The 21,062-nt window shown below is 37.8% G+C and overlaps 1 protein-coding gene across 2 annotated transcripts; it reads right to left on the reverse strand.

The window, feature by feature from the left end:
* Positions 1 to 309: 309 nt before the first annotated feature.
* Positions 310 to 20,367, reverse strand: LOC120537031 (zinc finger protein 568-like). 2 transcript variants are annotated; one of them, XM_039765634.1, is made up of 3 exons: positions 19,873 to 20,367; positions 9,236 to 9,838; positions 310 to 1,258 (listed from the first exon to the last, which is right to left on the reverse strand). In XM_039765634.1, the coding sequence occupies exons 1-3, from the start codon at positions 20,237 to 20,239 to the stop codon at positions 402 to 404; spliced, it is 1,827 nt and encodes a 608-aa protein (XP_039621568.1). In that variant the 5' UTR covers positions 20,240 to 20,367; the 3' UTR covers positions 310 to 401. The 2 variants fall into 2 exon arrangements, with proteins under 2 accessions (XP_039621568.1, XP_039621569.1); XM_039765635.1 differs by lacking the exon at positions 19,873 to 20,367 and adding an exon at positions 16,075 to 16,281.
* Positions 20,368 to 21,062: the final 695 nt, after the last annotated feature.

The raw sequence follows: 21,062 nt of genomic DNA on the forward strand, positions 1-21,062 counted from the left end.
AGAGAGAGAGAGTGAGAATGAGCGAGAGAAAGAGAGAGAGACAGAGAGAGTGAGAATGAGAGAGAGAGAGTGAGAGAGAGAAAGTGAGAATGAGAGAGAGAGAGAGTGAGAATGAGCGAGAGAGAGAGAGAGACACAGAGAGAGTGAGAATGAGAGAGAGAGAGAGTGAGAGAGAGAAAGAGAGTGAGAGAGTGAGAATGAGCGAGAGAAAGAGAGAGAGACAGAGAGAGTGAGAATGAGAGAGAGAGAGAGAGAGACACAGAGAGAGTGAGAATGAGAGAGAGAGAGAGAGTGAGAGAGAGAAAGAGAGAGAGAGAGTGAGAGAGAGAAAGTGAGAATGAGAGAGAGTGAGAATGAGAGAGAGAGAAAGAGAGAGAGTGAGGTTGGAGGAGACGCAGCCATCAGTGTGAGTAAACCTTCTCGTGACGCCGAAGGTGACTTAGCTGTATAAATCGGTCCCCACATTTGGAGCAGCTGTATGGCTTCTCTCCCGTGTGAATCCTCATATGCTGCTGCAGGTGACTCATCTGCCGGAAACCTCTCGCACATACAATGCAGACATACGGCCTGTCCCCGGTATGAAGTCTCTGATGGCTCTGAAGACTCCCTTTATAGGAAAACTTTTTCCCACATTCGCTGCAACCATACAGTTTTTGTCCAAAATGAGTCCTTTTATGGTTCTCAAGAAAACTTTTATATGGAAATATCTTCCCACATATTGCACAGATATGTTTTTTGATTATAGGCTGAGCTGGTGTATCAGTGTTGGGTTTCATTTTCAAAGTAATGGTCCGATCAGACTTATGACAAATATACCGTTCCTCGTCAGCACTATTGTGTAGATCCTGAAGATGATCATCTTTTGATGGAAACACATCTCCAGCTTGCCTGTCACTGGTTTTACCGCTTTTAGATGGTAAGGTGGTATTACACACAATGGCCGCATATGCTTTCTTGGCAGTGTGATTTCTTTCATGAACTTGAAGCTGAGCTTTCCTTTTGAACACCTTACTACATATAGAACAGTAATGAAGAGCTGAATCATTATTGCCCTGTAGTAGATGTCCAGCCCTGTCTATTGGCACCAGCTTGACCACTGGCTGTGATCTACACTGCAGGAGTTTTTTTTTACTGGCTGATATAGCACTGGACCTCAATGGGTTTTCCTCCCTTTCTACTTGGTGTTCTTTATCCATTTGCTGTTGCGAGGCTTGGATGGCTGATGACAAATCAAACGTGTGCTCTTCCTGTACAGGTGCTTTAAGAAAGAGAGAAGAGGAAAAAGGTGCCAATTCAGGCGTAAATATGCAAACTTTAAAACAGCAGTAGTAGTAAACCTCTCTTTATTATACACATGGCTCATGATGAAGAATGCTAAACAACTACAAGGTGATCTGCTTCGACTAGCCTTTATCGTCGGCTTCTGAAATCTTTGTTTTTTGCAGCTGAATGGGTGACTGGATGTAAAAAAAATGTTTATCACAGTAGTGTGACCCAGCCAAAATTTAATTATCTGTAAATGTATTACATTTTAATTATTACATCTACGAGGTGTGGCAGAAAAGTAATGAGACTGATTTTTTATTTACCAAAGTTTTTATTTTTTTCAAACATCAATGTTGTCCCCTTCAAGGTAGTTTCCTTGGGCAGCTACACACCGATGAAGACGTTGTTCCCACTGTTAGTAGCAGCGCTGGAAGTCTTCAACCGGTATGGTCTTCAGCATGTCCGTTACACTCTTTTGGATGTTTTCTAAAGTCCCGAAATGACGTCCTTTGAGGACATTTTCAGTTTAGGAAAAAGGAAAAGTCACACGCGGACTGATGTCAGGTGAATAAGGGGCTGGGGAACCACAGGAATCGTTTTTCGATTGTCCTTCTGCTCAATTGTGAGGTTTTTCGGCACCATTTTGGCACAGACCTTTCGCATGTGCAAATGTTCAGTCAAAATTTGATGAACGGTAAATCTGTTCAAATTTAATTGTTCACTCTACATTCTTAATGATAAACGACGGTCTGATCTCACAAGAGTGTTCACACGTTCGATGTTTTCATTGGTTTTCAAAGTTGAAGGCCTCCCTGAAAAACTTGAGCTCGGGATAAAGAATGTTCCCCATAGGCCTGTTTTAACTTTTCAAACGTCACACTTGCCGTTTAATGGCACAACGTTGCTCCAAATTCCGCTGTTCCTTTTTTCGTGACGCACAACCAAAAACACAACTTCGCTAATAGCAGTCACAAAAATCACGTAGTTAACGAAAGGAGTTGAAGCTCGCACTGAGCTTTGGGAGGGTACTGATACACGTGCTCTATCAAGGACAACAGCGCAGCGTTGCCAAATCGCTTGCAGTGTTGCCAGTCTCATTACTTTTCTGACACACCTCGTATTACTGTGTACTTTCCAGATGGCTATTTAGCAATTCAGTTTTGACTCTGCTTTACAATTATGATTTTGGTGATTAGAGATTAAAATGTAAGGTGTAATGGAATTGTTCTTCATTTCCAAGTTATCAAAATTAGGGTTAGGTTAAATACAGAAAATGTATTCAATAAAAACTACAAATTCTACTTTCCCATGCTGTTGTAAATGGGGTTCTTCGACTGTCCATGAGCCCAGCATAATGCCAAAGAGGCCAAAATGTGCAAAAACAGTCAATTAAAAGAAAATAAATACAGGCGATTACAAAAAAAAAAAAAAACAACTGAACTTTACTACCTCCATGGGCCTTTCACCTTCTTTAACAGCCCCTTTCTTGCCTCCCTCCGAACCCCTCAAGCCAGTTAATCAGACATGGATATTTATATTTATATATATATATATTTATATATATATATACATATATATATATATATATACATATATATATACATATATATATATACACATATATATACATATATACATATATATATATACATACATATATACATATATATACATATATATATATATATACATATATATACATATATATATATATATATATATATATATATATATATACATATATATATATATATATATATATATATATATATATATATATATACATATATATATATATATATATATATATATATATATATATATATATATATACATATATATATATATATATATATATATATATATATATATATATATATATATATATATACATATATATATATATATATATATATATATATATATATATATATATATATATATATATATATATATATATATATATATATATATATATATATATATATATATATATATATATATATATATATATATATATATATATATATATATATATATATATATATATATATATATATATATATATATATATATATATATATATATATATATATATATATATATGGGGTTCCAAACAGGCAATTACAATGATTGAATATATAAAGTCATTCCCGAATATATAAAGTCAAAGCCTGATTATATAAAGTCATTCCAGAATATATAAATTTAAAGTCAGATTATATTGATATTGATTGAAACGACTCAGGCACATTTTTAGTAAACTCAATGAGTTCCTAATACAACGTAATGAACTAATTTAACAAAAACATCTTCAGAAAAATATTTAAAAAAAACAAAACACTCTTCAGTTAATTCATTCAAAATGATGTATGTGCCCTGCATTTTGAACACTATATTTATTCTTTTTGTATGGGCACATTTTTGGACGAACCTCACAAGCCTGATCGACTCTGAGTGGCTTCTGTCGAAGTTAACCTTTCACTAGTACGAATGAAATGACAAGCACGGAAATTTTATATATTAGGGAATGATTTTATATATTCCAATGTTGACTTTATATATTCAAAAATGAGTTTATATATTCCGAAGCGGACTATATAATCAGGTTTTGATGTTATATATAATCGGAAATTATTTTATGTGTTCTGTCTCTTACTTTATATATTCAAGTTTTCACCTTATACATTCAGGAATGACTTTATATATTCCGACGCCGACATCATATAATCCGGTTTTGGTGTTATATATTCAGAACACTGAGTAAATATATTCCGAAAATCATTATATTTGCCTGTTTGGCACCCCATAATATATATATACATACACACACAGTGGGTATAGAAAAGAATCCCCCCTTTCAAAATATTTCCATTTTTTTTGCTTTACAGCCCTAAATGAAAACACACAACAAATATTTCTTCCCAGCTTTACTTACTCAATGCAATCTAGAACATCCAAGTGAAAGATATCACAACTACAGTTCAGAAACATCATAAAAAATCAAAAACAAGACATACTGAGATTAATAAGGGATCACCCCCCAATGTCAATGTCATTTTTTTGAACCACCTTTTGCTTTAATGACAGCATTGAGTCTGTTGGGATGCTTCTCGATCAGCTTTGCACATCTAGATTGAGTAATATCTGCCCACTCCTCTTTACAGTTTAACTGTTCAAGTTCGGTCACATTGGATGGTGAGTGTTGGTGGTCTGTTATTTTCAAATCTTTCCACAGATTTTCAATGAGATTCATGTCTGGGCTGTCAGTGGGCCATACAAGGACATTCACTTTTTTCTCCTTCAGCCACTGTGTGGTCAATTTTGCTATGTGCTTAGGGTCGTTGTTGTGTTGAAAGGTGAACATTCTGCCCATCTTCAACTTTCTGGCAGATTGCAGCAGGTTTTCCTCAAGAATTTGATGGTATTTTGAGCCATCCGTTTTTCTTTCTACCCTAACGAGAGCCCTAGGCCCTGCAGTAGAGAAACACTCCCACAACAGGATGCTGCCACCTCCATGCTTTACTGTAGGTATGGTGTGGATGGTGAGCTGCATTGGATTTCTGCCAGGTGTACCGTTCGATTTTAGTCTCATCTGACCATAAGATCTTTTTCCACTTGGCATCAAAATCTTCAAAGTGCATTCTGGCAAAGCTCAAAGGAGCCTTAATGTGGCCTTTCTTGAGAAGTGTTTTTTTCTTAGCAACCCACTCAAACAAGCCACAATTGTGGAGCGCTTGTGAAATTGTTGTTACACGCACACAATGCCCACTCTTAGCCATAAAATCCTGTAACTCCTTCAAAGTGGCCATTGGCCTATTGGTGGCCTCTCTTACCAGTTTCCTTCTTGCTCTCCCATCCAGTTTGGAGGGATAGCTGGATCCAGGATCAGCTGTTTTTATGCTTCACTAATCACACTGATTACAGCTGATCACAGCCAGGAACCATCCATGGTCTGCAATGGAAATGGTGGGCACTTACACCTGACTGAGTTTAGGTGGGGGGTGATCCTTTATTAATCTCAGTATTTCTTGTTTTTGATTTTTTTTTAATTCTTCTGAACTGTAGCTGTGATAACTTTGACTTGGATGTTATAGATTGCATTGAGTAATTAAAGCTGGAAAAAATGTTGGTTTGTGTGTTTTCATTTAAGGCTGTAAAGCAAAAAAAAAAAGTGAATATTTCGAAGGTGGCATTCTTTTCTATACCCATGTATGTGTATGTGTATATATACAGTTAGGTCCATAAATATTCAGCTTTAATTCAGTGGGGTGAACAAAACGATTGCATAAAAATGTGAGGGAACTAAAGTATTTTTTTAACACAATCTCTTTATTTCAGGGGCTCAAAAGTAATTGAACAAACTAAATAACTGGAAATAAAATGTTCATTTCTAATACTTGGTTGAAAACCCTTTGCTGGCAATGACAGCCTAAAGTCTTGACCTCATGGACATCACCAGATGCTGGGTTTCCTCCTTTTTAAAGCTCTGCCAGGCCTTTACTGCAGCGGCTTTCAGTTGCTGTTTGTTTGTGGGCCTTTCTGTCCGAAGTTTAGTCTTCAACAAGTGAAATGCCTGCTCAATTGGGTTAAGATCAGGTGGCTGACTTGGCCATTCAAGAATTTTCAACTTCTTTGCTTTAATAAACTCCTGGGTTGTTTTGGCTGTATATTCTGAGTCATTGTCCATCTGTATCATGAAACGCCGCCAAATCAATTTGACGTCATTTAGCTGGATTTGAGCAGACAGCATGTCTCTGAACAGCTCACAATTCATTCAGCTGCTTCTGTCCTGTGTCACATCATCAGTAAACACTAGTGTCCCAGTGCCACTGGCAGCCATGCACGCCCAAGCCATCACACTGCCTGACTCCACTGTGTTTTACAGATGATGTGCTATGCTTTGGATGATGAGCTGTTCCATGCCTTCCCCATACTTTTTTCTTGCCATCATTCGGGTAGAGGTTGATCTTGGTTTCATCTGTCCAAAGAATGTTTTCCCAGAACTGTGCTGGCTTTTTTAGATGTTCTTTAGCAATCTAGCCTTTCTATTCTTGAGGCTTATGAGTGGCTTGCACCTTGCAGTGCACCCTCTGTATTTACTTTCATGCAGTCTTCTCTTTATGGTAGACTTGGATATCGATACGCCGACCCCCTGGAGAGTGTTGTTTACTCGGTTGGCTGTTGTGAAGGGGTTTCTCTTCACCATGGAAATGATTCTGCGATCATCCACCACTGTTGTCTTCCGTGGACATCCAGGAGTCTCATGTATAAACGGTGCGTACGCACAGAAATGTTGCGTAAGAACTTTTCCACGTTCAAATCGCGATGTATAAAACCTACACTTGCCGTAAAGCCACGCACTTTTCCACGGTACCTCATGCCTTGTCGTACGCAAGTTCTCTGCTCGGTTTTGCAGACTGGCGGCACCCAGCATCAAAGCAGTGCTACTGTTCCTGTGTGGTTACTCATTATTTCTCTGACGCGGCTTTATAAATACACTGAAACTAACCGCATATTGTTCATTAGTGTAACGCATCTGATTGTAATTAACTTGTAACAATATAATGGTTCAGGAAATAGCCATAGTATTCCAAATACCATAACTGCTTTAGCGTTGTTACTCTCACTGCACCTTCTTCTTTCAGCTCCTCCCGTTAGGAGTTGCCACAGCGGATCATCTTTTTCCATATTACTCTCACTGGAAGACTCGGAGTATTTATCACTGTATCTGAGTGTGAATCACAGCAGCAGCTGATCGGAGAGAGAATTATCGGTATACAGCTTCAAGCACACGCTGCCTCAGCCACGGCAAAACGTTTCTTAGCTTTTCCTGTACGGACGCGTATTTACATATGATGACGATATCATTTTTAAGGTGAAATGCAGCAAAATATGTTTATAATATTATACAGATAAAACTTTAACTTCATTTAAATAATCTATATTCTTCACTGGGAGTGTCGTGAAGGATAGAATAATTAAACATGTACTACGAAGATATTTCAATGTTCTTTAAACGTTTTGAAGAATCGGCGCTCTAAGCTTACAGATGGCTTAACGTCTATTACAGAGTTGATTGTGTGGTGATTTATATTGAATATAAAACAGATCAACTCCAGGCCTTTTATCTGCTTAATTGATAATGACAGAACGACGGACTTGATCACACCTGCCCATGAAATAGCCTTTGAGTCAATTGTCCAATTACTTTTGAGCACCTGAAATGAAGGGATTATGTTAAAAAAATGCTTTAGTTGCCTCACATTTTTATGCAATCTTTTTGTTCAACCCACTGAATTAAAGCTGAAAGTCTGCACTTCAACAGCATCTGAGTTGTTTCATTTAAAATTCATTGTGGTAATGTAGAGAACTAAAATTAGAAAAAGTTGTCTCTGTCCAAATATTTATGGACCTAACTGTATGCGTGTGTGTGTGTATATATATATATATATATATATATATATATATTTATTACACACACACACATACGAGGTGTGGCAGAAAAGTAATGAGACTGGCAACACTGCAAGCGATCTGGCAATGCTGCGCTGTTGTCCTTGATAGAGCACGTGTATCAGTACCCTCCCAAAGCTCAGTGCGAGTTTCAACTCCTTCCGTTAACTTCGTGATTTTTGTGACTGCTATTAGTGAAGTTGTGTTTTTGGTTGTGCGTCACGCAAAATGGAACAGCGGAATTTGGAGCAACGTTGTGCCATTAAAGCGGCAAGTGTGACGTTTGAAAAGTTAAAACAGGCCTATGGGGAACATTCTTTATCCCGAGCTCAAGTTTTTCGCTGGCACAAATCATTTTTGGAAGGCAGAAGACATGTTGAAGATGAACACCGTTCAGGGAGGACTTCAACTTCGAAAACCAATGAAAACATCGAACGTGTGAACACTCATGTGAGATCAGACCGTCGTTTAACATTAAGAATGTTGAGTGAACAATTAAATTTGAACAGATTTACCGTTCATCAAATTTTGACTGAACATTTGCACATGCGAAAGGTCTGTGCCAAAATGGTGCCGAAAAACTGCCCTCTCCATAACAGAATTTTTGACCTCAAAAGGCATTCCTGTGGTTCCCCAGCCCCCTTATTCACCTGACCTCAGTCCGTGTGACTTTATCCTTTTCCTAAACTGAAAATGTCCTCAAAGGACGTCATTTCGGGACTTTAGAAAACATCCAAAAGAGTGTAACGGACATGCTGAAGACCATACTGGTTGAAGACTTCCAGCTCTGCTACCAACAGTGGGAACAACGTCTCCATCGGTGTGTAGCTGCCCAAGGGAACTACTTTGAAGGGGACAACATTGATGTTTGAAAAAAATAAAAACTTTGGTAAATAAAAAATCAGTCTCATTACTTTTCTGCCACACCTCGTATATATATTAGTGATAGGAATCAATTAAAAAAAATTGCGTAAATGTATGTAATTAATTAGAGGTGGTAAAGGCTACGCTCAAGCCAGTCCATCAGACATGGAAGTAGCTTTACACTCAAACCTGAGGCCTGAGGTGGCCTTCCATTTGCTCCAAGTATACAGGATAAGAACTACCTTGATTCCCCTCAGGCTTCTGTAACCCTTAAGATGGTCATATCTTCTTTTAGGCCAATAATCAGCTGCTTGAATGTCTGCCCTCCAGTGCCCTAACTGAATATCAGACATTTCTGCCCAGGTTTAGTACAGTTCTTTCTCCTAATGATGCCCCTGTCTGTATTTCTTTTTGAATACCAACCCAGGGAGATGTCCTCCCATTTATATTTCTGTTGCCAATACATGTTTTATTTTATTTGGTCAGGAAATGGCACACTCCTGCTCTTGCCCCAAATCCCCACTCTTTGTCACAGGTTTAATATTTCATCATAGTCCTGTTCTATTCTGTATTTACATTTTTCAGTTGATTACTTTGATTTGGATTCAAATCCATTTGTTACCCCACTACACACAACACGTTAACTTACTATTTTGTGGTTGTTTTGGAGAGGCAGTGTATGGAGATTCATCTTTTTGACTGTCACAGTCTTCTTCACATTTTTCCTTTTCTAACATAAGTGACTCATGAGTATGATGCTCTGAAGAAAACTGAAGCTCATAAATGGTATCATTCGATTCCTGGTAACAAACCTCGTGCTCAGGGTCTGAAGACAGCTGGACATCATAACTTAACCTGTCAGTCAGCTCTTGGTCACTATTGTCTTCTCCAAGATCAGCTGATGCTTGGTTGCAAGCTTCCCTATAATAAAGCCCTTCTGCATTATTATCAGGCTCCAGGCTGCGATTATCTGGGCTAATTTGGTAGCAGTCTTTGTTAGAGTCCTCTTCTTTAACAAATAGCACAACATCGTCTTTGCTGTCCTTTTTAATAATGCACCCTGGATCATCTGTGCTACACTCGGTGTCAGGGGTTTCATTTTTTGTGGCGTGTCCATCTTCATACAAACAGGAGGGATCAATGGCTGACCCCACGGTTGAGGTGGTTTCTTGATCTAAAGGCTCCTTTTTCACACTGGGCACTTTAGTTTGTGATGGAATCACTTCAGAAGAAGCAGCAAGTCTTTCCATGCCTATAAATTAAAAAAAGACAATAAGCGTCAAAGTTTTGGTATAAAAGAGTGCAAATAAAGGCACACAGGATAAAAAAAGAAATTGATTGCAAAAGTTAATATAAACACAACAAAATGTCCGTTTTCTTAAGGTTTTGCAAACACACCAGCGGGATTCTGGTTAGCAAATAACTGTTATGAGTTAATCAGAAGGTTGCCCAAATAAGGAGGTAAATCATAACATACTGTACATCCCTTGATATATATTCTTCTTTTTGTTAATTCATTAGCTCTAAACTGTCAACTGAAAATAAACTTAAAAGGCAAAGTAGATACAATGCGGCCATTTATATCACCCCAATTTAATTGGCCCACTGGATTGCCAAAACAATCTCCATCTTGGTCCAAGTTACAGCTGGAATCCCGATGAGATGAACAACTTTCACACATAAATGAAGCAAAGTAATAAGCCAGTCAAGAAAATGAGGAACCAAATAACAGATTATGTATTAAGAGCCCCAAACACTCCAAAATCTAAATAGTGAACATCTGCAAACAGCTAAAATACAACATACAATACCTCACTATTCATAAAGCACAATTTCTGGATGTTTGTTTTTTATGCACCACCACAGACTTGAAGATGGGCACACAGGCCAAGAGTCAAGAGCAATCATTATACTTCTATTTTGTAGAATTTTCTTGTTATATGATGGCAGTTGGCACTGTAAGCTACCTGTCAGACCAGCACTTTATACACAAAGGTACTAGAGACCGATTTTGGTTTTATTGCCACTCAAAAGATAACTTATTTAGAAGACAGAGAGTGCGTAAATTTTTACCTTTGTAACTTTACTCCAGCATTGCACCAGGACTGCCACTTCCGCCCACTCCTCTGCACCCACATCAGTATGTATAAATGAAGAAACTGAACATCAGTGCTACGTATTGACATGTGGCGTATCATTGTAAACCAAGTAATACGGAATGCTAAACCCTTACATTAAAATTGTATTTCACAAAATTTTTAAAGGTGATACACACGTGGACAAAATTGTTGGTACCCTTCAGTCAATGAAAGAAAAACTCACAATGGTCACAGAAATAACTTTAATCTGACAAAAGTAATAATAAATAAAAATTCTATGAAACTTAACCAATGAAAGTCAGACATTGATTTTCAACTATGCTTCAACAGAATTATTTAAAAAAATAAACTCATGAAACAGGCCTGGACAAAAATGACGGTACCCCTAACTTAATATTTTGTTGCACAACCTTTTGAGGCAATCACTGCAATCAAACGATTCCTGTAACTGTCAATGAGACTTCTGCACTTCTCAGCAGGTATTTTGGCCCACTCCTCATGAGCAAACTGCTCCAGTTGTCTCAGGTTTGAAGGGTGCCTTTTCCAGACGGCATGTTTCAGCTCTTTCCAAAGAGGCTCAATAGGATTAAGGTCAGGGCTCATAGAAGGCCACTTTAGAATAGTCCAATGTTTTCCTCTTAGCCATTCTTAGGTGTTTTTTGGGTCATTGTCCTGTTGCAAGACCCATGACCTGCGACTGAGACCAAGCTTTCTGACACTGGCCAGCACATTTCTCTCTAGAATCCCTTGATAGTCTTGAGATTTCATTGTACCCTGCACAGATTCAAGACACCCTGTGCCAGATGCAGCAAAGCAGCCCCAGAACATAACAGAGCCTCCTCCATGTTTCACAGAAGGGACAGTGTTCTTTTCTTGATATGCTTCATTTTTCCGTCTGTGAACATAGAGCTGATGTGCCTTGGCAAAAAGTTCAATTTTTGTCTCATCTGTCCATAGGACATTCTCCCAGAATCTTTGTGGCTTGTCCACATGTAGTTTGGCAAATTCCAGTCTGGCTTTTTTTATGATTTGTTTTCAACAATGGTGTCCTCCTTGGTCGTCTCCCATGAAGTCCACTTTGGCTCAAACAACGACGGATGGTGCGATCTGACACTGATGTTCCTTGAGCTTGAAGTTCACCTTGGATCTCTTTAGAAGTTTTTCTGGGCTCTTTTGTTACCATTCGTATTATCCGTCTCTTTGATTTGTCATCAATTTTCCTCCTGCCGCCACGTCCAGGAGGTTGGCTACAGTCCCATGGATCTTAAATTTCTGAATAATATGTGCAACTGTAGTCACAGGAACATCAAGCTGCTTCGAGATGGTCTTATAGCCTTTACCTTTGACATGCTTGTCTATAATTTTCTTTCTAATCTCCTGAGACAACTCTTTCCTTCGCTTCCTCTGGTCCATGTTGAGTGTGGTACACACCATGTCACCAAACAACACAGTGACTACCTGGAGCCCTATATATAGGTCCACTGACTGATTACAAGATTGTAGACACCTGTGATGCTAATTAGTGGACACACCTTGGATTAACATGTCCCTTTGGTCACATTATTTTCAGTCTTTTCTAGGGGTACCATCATTTTTGTCCAGGCCTGTTTCATGAGTTTATTTTTTTTTAAAATAATTCTGTTGAAGCATGGTTGAAAAGCAATGTCTGACTTTCATTGGTTAAATTTCATAGAATTTTTATTTATTATTACTTTTGTCAGATTAAAGTTATTTCTGTGACCATTTTGAGTTTTTCTTTCATTGACTGAAGGGTACCAACAATTTTGTCCACGTGTGTATATAAATACGGTACTGAATGTGTATGTAATACTTTGGCACACACTTAACTTTTTTGTAATATTGTTTTGTAATGTTAAAAAAAAAACAAAAAACAAAAAAAACACATGAAAATTACACCCTGACCAAAGTACTGTATGTGGCATATGCGTCGTTCCCTGCCCAGGTTGCAAGAATATTTTTGTAATGTGTTAAACAGACCATGTTAATCGCAAAATTTCACAAGTTAACTTTCCCAGCCAACATATATATACGTGGAAAGTATGCAAAACTGCACAATTTGCCAACCGTTCAGCAGAAAACTGTAACGCATTCTAAGAAGCCCCTTGTGCAGTGAAAATCAGATTCTAAATTTCCTCTATATGTACTGTATATGTGACCATCTAATAACAAGTGAAAGCAATGAACCCTGTACCAACCAGTGGGCTGTGGTTAAAGATAGATCTTGCCTTATAATAAATAAGAAAGGTAAATAAAGTATGAATAACCAAGAGTCTGCAAATGTAATGGGATTGTAATTTATTTTCCTTTTTACAGCTTGCCAAATGAAAGCTGCAGCAGTTTTTTTTTTTGTATTTATTATATATTATATGTAATTTCCCCCATCGGATTGTATGTAAATACAATTAATCCGTTCCGGACCGTACGAGCTGTATGTAAATATATTTTTTTAAAAGATTTTCAAGCACAAAAATAGTTCATTATACCATAGAATGCACAGTGTAATAGTAAACTAAATGTAAAAACATTGAAGAACACTGACAAAACCTTGAACAGAGAAAACTCACCTTGCAGTCTCTTTAAAAACAAGCCTGGTGCTTTCTTTAACTGCCTTACAGCCTTTTTGTGTTCTGTCTCTGCACAGCGAATGCACAGCGAGAGACTGAACACGTGTGGAAATCATCGGTGCATACAAACTGGAAGGGAAACTGGCTTGTTCTTCACCCGAGTGTGTGGTTGGAAAGTTTGGCGAACTTTTTGGTCGTAACCTGTATTGTACGTGGTCCGAGACATTCATGAACCGAGGTTCCACTATATATATATATATATATATATATATATATATATATATATATATATATATATATATATATATATATATATAATTTCAGAGAAATGGTGAAAACTACTACATTATTTTAATTAATCCTTGTTTTTTTACATAGGTACTTTACAATATGACAGCTTGTAATTATGAGAAGCATTTTATTTTATTTTATGCCATATGTATTATGGATAGTTTTGTGTATATTTTTATTAAAGTATGTATTTTAAGGAAATTTGATTTATTGTGATATTTCATGGTCACTGAAAAATAAACCTATACATTTTAATTTTGTTGATAGGAAATTAACAGTTAACACCTGTGGTTTACAGTGTAATGATAAAAATATGCTTTAATACAGGACATAAGGCTCTATGTCTCTGGTTATGCAGGAGCTTTGTGTAAAGGATTTTTTAAAGGGATAAAGGGGGGGAAAAAAAAAAAATATCGGAACTGGTTTCGAATTTGGCCGTTCAAGGAGAATGCAACATAATGTATGAAAATATCAACTTTATTTAGAGCAGGGGCATCATGTATAAACGGTCCACAAAAATTTTGCATATGCCTGTCTCCACGCGGACACTGTGATGTTTAAAAACTATACTTGGCGTAAATCCACACATATTCTCATGCCAGCGCAATCCATTGCGTATGCAAGTTTATGCCTTAGTTTTGCAAACTGGTGGCACCCAGTGTCAAAGCAGTGCTACTGTTCCTGTACATTTTCTCGTTATTTTTTAGATTCACATCCCTGACGCAGCTTTATCAAAGACACGGAAATTAACCGCATATCGTTTATTAGTTTAAGGCATCTGATTGTAATCAACATGTATCCATATAATGGTGCACGGAATGACCAAACTATTTCAAATACTATAGCTGCTTTAGTGTTGTCACTGTCAGCGCAACACTCAGCGTATTTTAACCCAACGCATCCGAGTGTAGAATCACAGCTGTACAGCAGCTGATCGGAAAGTTTAATGGCAGCCTGTGTCGAGAGTGCAGAGGATTACTGGGGTACAGCTTCTAGCACACGCTGCCTCGGCCAAGTGCTTAGTCTATTTGAACTTCTCCCATACAGCAAATGCTTCAGAGCCTTTCCTGTACAGAACTCACAGTTCACAAACAGTTTCATCCCAAGAACTATAAACGCCCTCAATCAGTCCATCAATTGCTCCTGGCAGAAACTATTTGTGCTTATTAGTACAATTACCTCACTGTAAACTTGCACTACAGCTGTAATATTGCACAACCTGAGCCACTCATGCTTTCATATCGTATATTTGATATTGTTTATTTACCATATTATTATTATTTTATCATTTTATAGGAAAATAGGTTTATGGGAGATTCGCATATTAAATCTCATTGTACAATAACATAACAATAAAGGAATTCAATTCAATTCAATAGAAGAGAGTGTGTATTTACAGATGGTGATGAATGGCTTCTAAGTTGATTTCCAAGATCTATCTTCTTGGAGCACTTGATATCATTTTTAAGATGAAATGCAATAAACTATGTATTTTACATTATACAGATAATTCTTTTAACTTCATTTAAATAATGTATACTGTTAACAATTAAACATGTGGGCATGGTGGCGCAGCGGGGATTGTTCCTGCCTCGTGCTCTATGTTTGCTGGGACTAGTGCTACCCTGGATGGATGGAATAAATAAACATGGACTACGAAGATATTTCTATGTTCCTTAAAAGTTTTGAAAAATCTGTGTTCTACGCTTAAAGATGGCTTGACATTTATTACAGAGCTGATTGTAGTGCTGGGAGGTATACCAGTTCATACCAAAAACCATTTTTTATTTTTGCTATGATATGGATTTTTCTTACATTGCAACACCGGTTTAAACCGCTCGGAATGTGGTGCAGCAGGAAACTGTTTAAGGGGGGACATTTTTCACTGCTACACCGCTAAACAGGCATGCAACGGAGTACATGCATTAGTGGAGGTATTGAGCAGTGAAAATGGACAGAGAATATTCTGAAACTGAAGCTGTAGCAGACGCTAAAATTGAACATGATGACACAGAAGAAGTTTTTGCTGAAAAAGGGAGTCATGTCTGTTGTCTGGAGATACTTCGGATGTGGACCATTATGTTCAAATTTGTGAATACTGTTTCTTTACTACTGGATAATACTGCAAGCCAAGTTGTACTTGTTTTATTTTTTTTTCAATACTGTGTAATGTACCTGGTTACTGTGTAATAGTGTGATGATGCCGGCCCCCTACAGACTCCTCCTTCCCACATGGGAGTCTGTTGAACCAACACGGTCGATAGTTATGACCCCGAGATGAGCCTACCTCATTGAAGCCAGGGGATGGTGGAAAGAGCTCAAGTGCTTTTATTAAAAACAGTCAAAGTAAAACAAAGTGTCCAATGTGCAATAGTCAAAAAATTACTCAAATAAATAGCAAATCCATAAAACCAGTGAAACGTGGGAATAAAATCCATAATAAATAAATCCCTTAAAATGTAGTCTTCTCCTCAATAAATTGCAGCCCACCACCTTGTGTCTCCCCGGCTCACCTATCACTGGTGTTGCTGGTGAAGCCTCTGCAGCACAAACTCCTTTCTGCTGACCCCAATCTTGGCTGCCTCTACACTGTGCAGCCAGACCGTCCGAGATCGGCACAACTCCCATCTTTCTTTGCGCTCACTCAGTCGCTCTTCGGATCGATTGGGAGGCCTTTGCAGTCGCTGCTCCATGGCTCTGGAATGCCCTACCAGAGAACTTGACAACACAACAGATTGTGGGCGGTTTTAAAAAAAACAGCTAAAGACGTTTTTTTATTTACGAAAGCATATTAACAAGAATGTCACTATTAATTGTTGTTTTATCTCTGGTTTTATATTGTATTGTCTTGGTTAAATATTTTTATGTAGAACTTTGAGATTTACTACTAATGTAAAGTGTCTTATAAATAAAATGAATTATTATTATTATTATTATTATTATTAAATCGCCTTACCTCTCGCTCGCCCTGCTCTACACACTTAGTCAGTGGGGCAAACCAGTCCCTAGATCGCCTCAGTCTGCGCTCCCTCACGGAGCCCCAGCTCGTGCTACCTTCTCCTTCCTGGTGTTTGGTTCGTCTCCCATAACTGCCTTTTCCCTTCTTTAACCTCCTTCTGTTCTCTCTTTTCTTTTTTCTTCACCTTGTCATGTCGGCCCATAATGATACGTCTCTGTGGATGCAGCGCCTTAATCACATGCTGCAGGAAGCCAATGAAGCAATTGAGAATCTCCTCAATTACCTCATCAACGCCCCACAGTTGTGCAATCACGCCCATGGAGATGGACACAGCTAACTGGATTTAAAAGCTGGCCATATTTTCTTTTGAAGCCGCGAACCTGCTATATCACAAATAACATTATAAATGCAAGTTGCAGTTTTATTACTTATGTATATAGCTTAGCTTGAAGCAAGGTCCACATTAATGCAATTTGCCTTAATGATGGTTCAGTTAGTAAAAATGTCATCCCCAAGTTGCACTTGTTTTATTTTTATTTGGTGAATACTGTGTAATGCACCTGGGCTTGAAGCCTTGAAGTAATAGTATTATTACTAGAAGTTGCACTGTTATGTATTTTATTTTTATTATTTATTAGTTTAAATATTATGCAGTTTAATGATGGTAAAGTTGTTTAAAAAGTCACTTTAACGTGTCAGTGGACAGAGATTGTTAACATTAACAAAAAGTCTAGTTGGTTTACAAAAAATATTTACTATTTATTCCTTTTCTAAGACATGTTCAGTGCAATACAACTTTTGACAAGCACCTCTGGATATTTTACTAACTCTAAATGCCTCTTTGGATGGTTGAAAATATATATAGTTTATAGGGTCGATTTGTTCTTAACTCAATTTTACTTTTTGTAAAAATTGATTGATTTGTATGGAATGATTGCAATAAAATTAATAAAAAAAGGTAAATATATATAGTTTAAGTTGTTTGCAAAATTTGTTCAATAAAAAGGTTCTATATTTTGACTGCAACTGTCATGCAATGTGATTCCTTCTCTTCATTAGTGCCACCCCCTTGAAAACTATCACTTTATGGGGCCACGCAAACCTGTATTAATATTTGTGTGCACAATAAAATGTTTTTTTGTACAATGCTCATGACAGTGGAAAAGGTTATTCTTAGCCAGTCTTCTGCAGTAATTGCAGTTGAAAATGTGGTTAACATCCACTCATGCATGGGAAAAAAATACCGTTGAATACCGTGAAACCAGTGTAATTTCGAAAAATACACTGATATAGAATTTTGGTCATACCGCCAAGCACTAGCTGATTGTGTGATAATTGGGTACTTGGAGAAAGAAAAGGAAGGACAGGAATTGGGGGTTAGTATGTTTGAAAGAGACAGTCCTGCAATAAATTATTTCATCGAAGGTCGTGCACGGCGCAGCAAGCATCTTGCATGTGACATAAACAATCACTGGACAGGGCGTCAGCTCGTCACTACCACTGCGCCACCGTGTCCCCATGTTTAATACATGCTTTAATATCATCATGAAAATGATATCAAGTATACATCTCAGTATTTTAATTATTCAGAGAGCTGTAATATCACGAATGTAATGGATTTCGTGTCCAGTCGGAGGAAGAGAAAGCCCTTTTAAGAAGCATGTAGTGATTCACACACATAGAGCACATAAAAGAACCCAAGGAATACGAAGAATTTAACATGCTACTTTATTTACGACAGGATTTGACAGACTAGTAAATTAAACTATTTTATGATGATGTTTAGGACGTTCTACTTTAATGACAAAATAAACTACATGATTAAAGTGGAAATTTTGAGATTAAAGTGGTCATTTCGACTTTTTTTCCCCCCAATGTGTCCCTATTTTTTTGTCTTTTCTCTGTACCTTAATATGCTTCCATATGACATTCAAATGGTGGGCTATGACTCACCTTTTTACGGTGACTTTGATATCTGACCAATTCTTTTTTTATTTCGGGCACTGTGCGACTTTCTAAACTTGAAGTTTCTCCGCCCCTCTGTCACTTGATCAACTTCCTTTTGTTGTTTGTATCACTGTTTAAACCAATAGTACATTTTTCCTTTCCTCCACTTAGTATTTGCTGAAATTCTTCTATTTAACCCTGTGCTTTTGCCATTGCCTTTTCACAGAATGCTTAACTTAAGGGACTACAGTACTTATATTGATTGGCATATTCAAAGAGGCATAATTCTAGGAGGAGACGGGGTGGGGCGGCAGACGTGTGCACTTCACGCTGACCGGGATTTATGTAGTGGAAGAACGTGGAAGTTGGCATACGCACAGATGTATGCATCTGGATTTTTTTTGTGTAAATTATACGCATGGCGTTATACATGAGGCCCCAGGTGAGGGAAGCCGTCATCCGTTAACTTTACAATGCTGCATTGGTTCATGACTTCAAAAGCACTAGGTGACCGCAAAGTTAGCTAGCTACAGTACCAAACGTGACAGCCAAAATAAGGCTCAAAGTCCACCTAGATGACAACCCAATCAATGTCGTATTTTCCCTTTAAAGTACTACACAATATAAAATGAAACAGTGGAGTTTTAAACCCCATGGTTTATGCAAATACAATTGAACAACTACGTAATACACCACCACTGTCGGGGGTACAAGGCCAAGTCTGCCTACACAGAACAGCAAATATGACACCTGCTTGCAACATCATCTACGTGAGTGCATTGAAAAGAGCAAGTGGTAGTGTATTTGGTTTTTGCAGTTTCCGTGGCAGACTAGCAATAATACCACCAAGTGTATTCTAATTCGATGTTAATTAATTTCGATGTTAATGTTGATTTATTTTGTTTTATAATTGTCTTTCATTTTTCTATTCTTTAATATGTAAAGCACTTTTAGCTACTGTTTGTATGAAAATGTGCTATATAAATAAATGTTGTTGTTGTTGTTGTTGTGTAGGGGTGGGCTGGACTGTATCGTGTCAATGCCAAGGTTGAAAGACAGACCCAATCCGCTCGTGTTGATCGGTATAACAATAGGCTGGGCTTCTAAATTTGTGACACTAAAAAAACGGAGAGCGGGAAGCCCACGGTCGCAAAAGAGCAACTACCAATTAAATCAAACCATGTCACGGAACATCCCTTTAGTTAAGCACACAGTAATGAATACGTACTTCCACCATGCGGGGAAGCGGATTAAAACGATTTGATAGTCAAACCGCTTAATAAAGGATAAAAAATACCTCATTGTAATAAATAATGACAATCCACATTCTTAACGTTACTTAACTAACGCAAACTGCATTTAATCTCCAACTCCGCACACTCCCCTACTCCGGTGTCATCCCCACCTGCGTCACTGATGATCGGTCTGCCGGCCGTCTCCACCATGATAACAGAATTCCAGCGTCCTCCGAGATGACCGAGTTCACTTTCTTTGTTCCCCGGAGTCAGTTCGAGCTGGGATGTGGAGTAACTCTGCTCTACGTGGTTTGCGATCTCCGCAATGATCACCTCCACCGCCGCCATCATCTCTTCCTCAAAGAGGGTCTGCATTTCACACTCCATTCTTAGTCTTTCTATGCAGACAACATTAAAGTCTCTAAGTAAAAATCGGATCAGTTTCTTCTGGATGCAACGTGAAGCTATCCGCACCTCTCGTGTAACAAAAGCGGACAACTGCCTGTTAAAAGCAGGAGAGAAAACCTTCCAGGGCATATTGGGCGCTTAGTCCTCTGCTGTGTGCGCCTTATTAGCGGGATGGGCAAAGCGACGCGGCGGTTCACGCAGATCTGGTAGAGAGAAGCCCGCCGCTTGGAACTTCCGACGTCCAATAATATCCACTTGCAGAGCATGTCAACCCGGAAATGACGTCTGCGTCGTTTCATGACTGACTTCGTAAAATTACATTTGGAAGGTTTCGGCAGGTCTCGGGAAAGCCCGGAAAGTAACGTCGGGTCAAAGACCCGTTCAGAAACCAAATAATACGCATCATTGTGAAGTTCAGAGGGTTCCTGCCATCACGTCGTGTCATACATAAAACTGAACAATACGGATCGTTTCTGTGAAATACACTATTAACATTTACGTTGTGTTCGGGACTGTGGGAACCATTTAACATGTCGACAAAATTAAAATCATCAAGATCTGTGTTAGTTGAAAAGTTTTTCGTTTACATTCAGGAAACGAAATATACAATATAATTACAATGTTTACAACACGTTAGAGTTTAGTAAAACGTTAATAATAAAAAGTGATATTTTTTAAAATGTACAGAAGCAATATTTCTTCAATATTACAAAAGCAATATTGTTCTAAACCAAATTTAGAATAAACATTTAAGCCAATCCGATATTTTAAAAAATGTATGTGAAGACAACGGCAATACATATTCTACACTGAATTGTGCTATTGCCTTATATAGAACTGCTCTAGTTTTTGTCACGTATTATTATAAACGATGGGCTATCAAAAGAAAAGAAAAATACTAATAAGAACACAATTTATTTATATAGCACCCTGCCCAAAATTCAGAAAGAAC

The sequence above is a fragment of the Polypterus senegalus genome, chromosome 10 (genome assembly GCF_016835505.1).
Source record: "Polypterus senegalus isolate Bchr_013 chromosome 10, ASM1683550v1, whole genome shotgun sequence".
Lineage (NCBI taxonomy): Eukaryota > Metazoa > Chordata > Cladistia > Polypteriformes > Polypteridae > Polypterus > Polypterus senegalus.

Coding starts and splice junctions, on each gene's coding strand:
- LOC120537031 (XM_039765634.1), bottom strand. CDS start 20,239: ATGCCCTGGAAGGTTTTCTCTCCTGCTTTTAACAGGCAGTTGTCCGCT. Junction 9,839..19,872: donor ACCGATCATCAGTGACGCAG/GTGGGGATGACA, acceptor TTTAATTTATAG/GCATGGAAAGACTTGCTGCT. Junction 1,259..9,235: donor TCCAAAACAACCACAAAATA/GTAAGTTAACGT, acceptor TCTTTCTTAAAG/CACCTGTACAGGAAGAGCAC.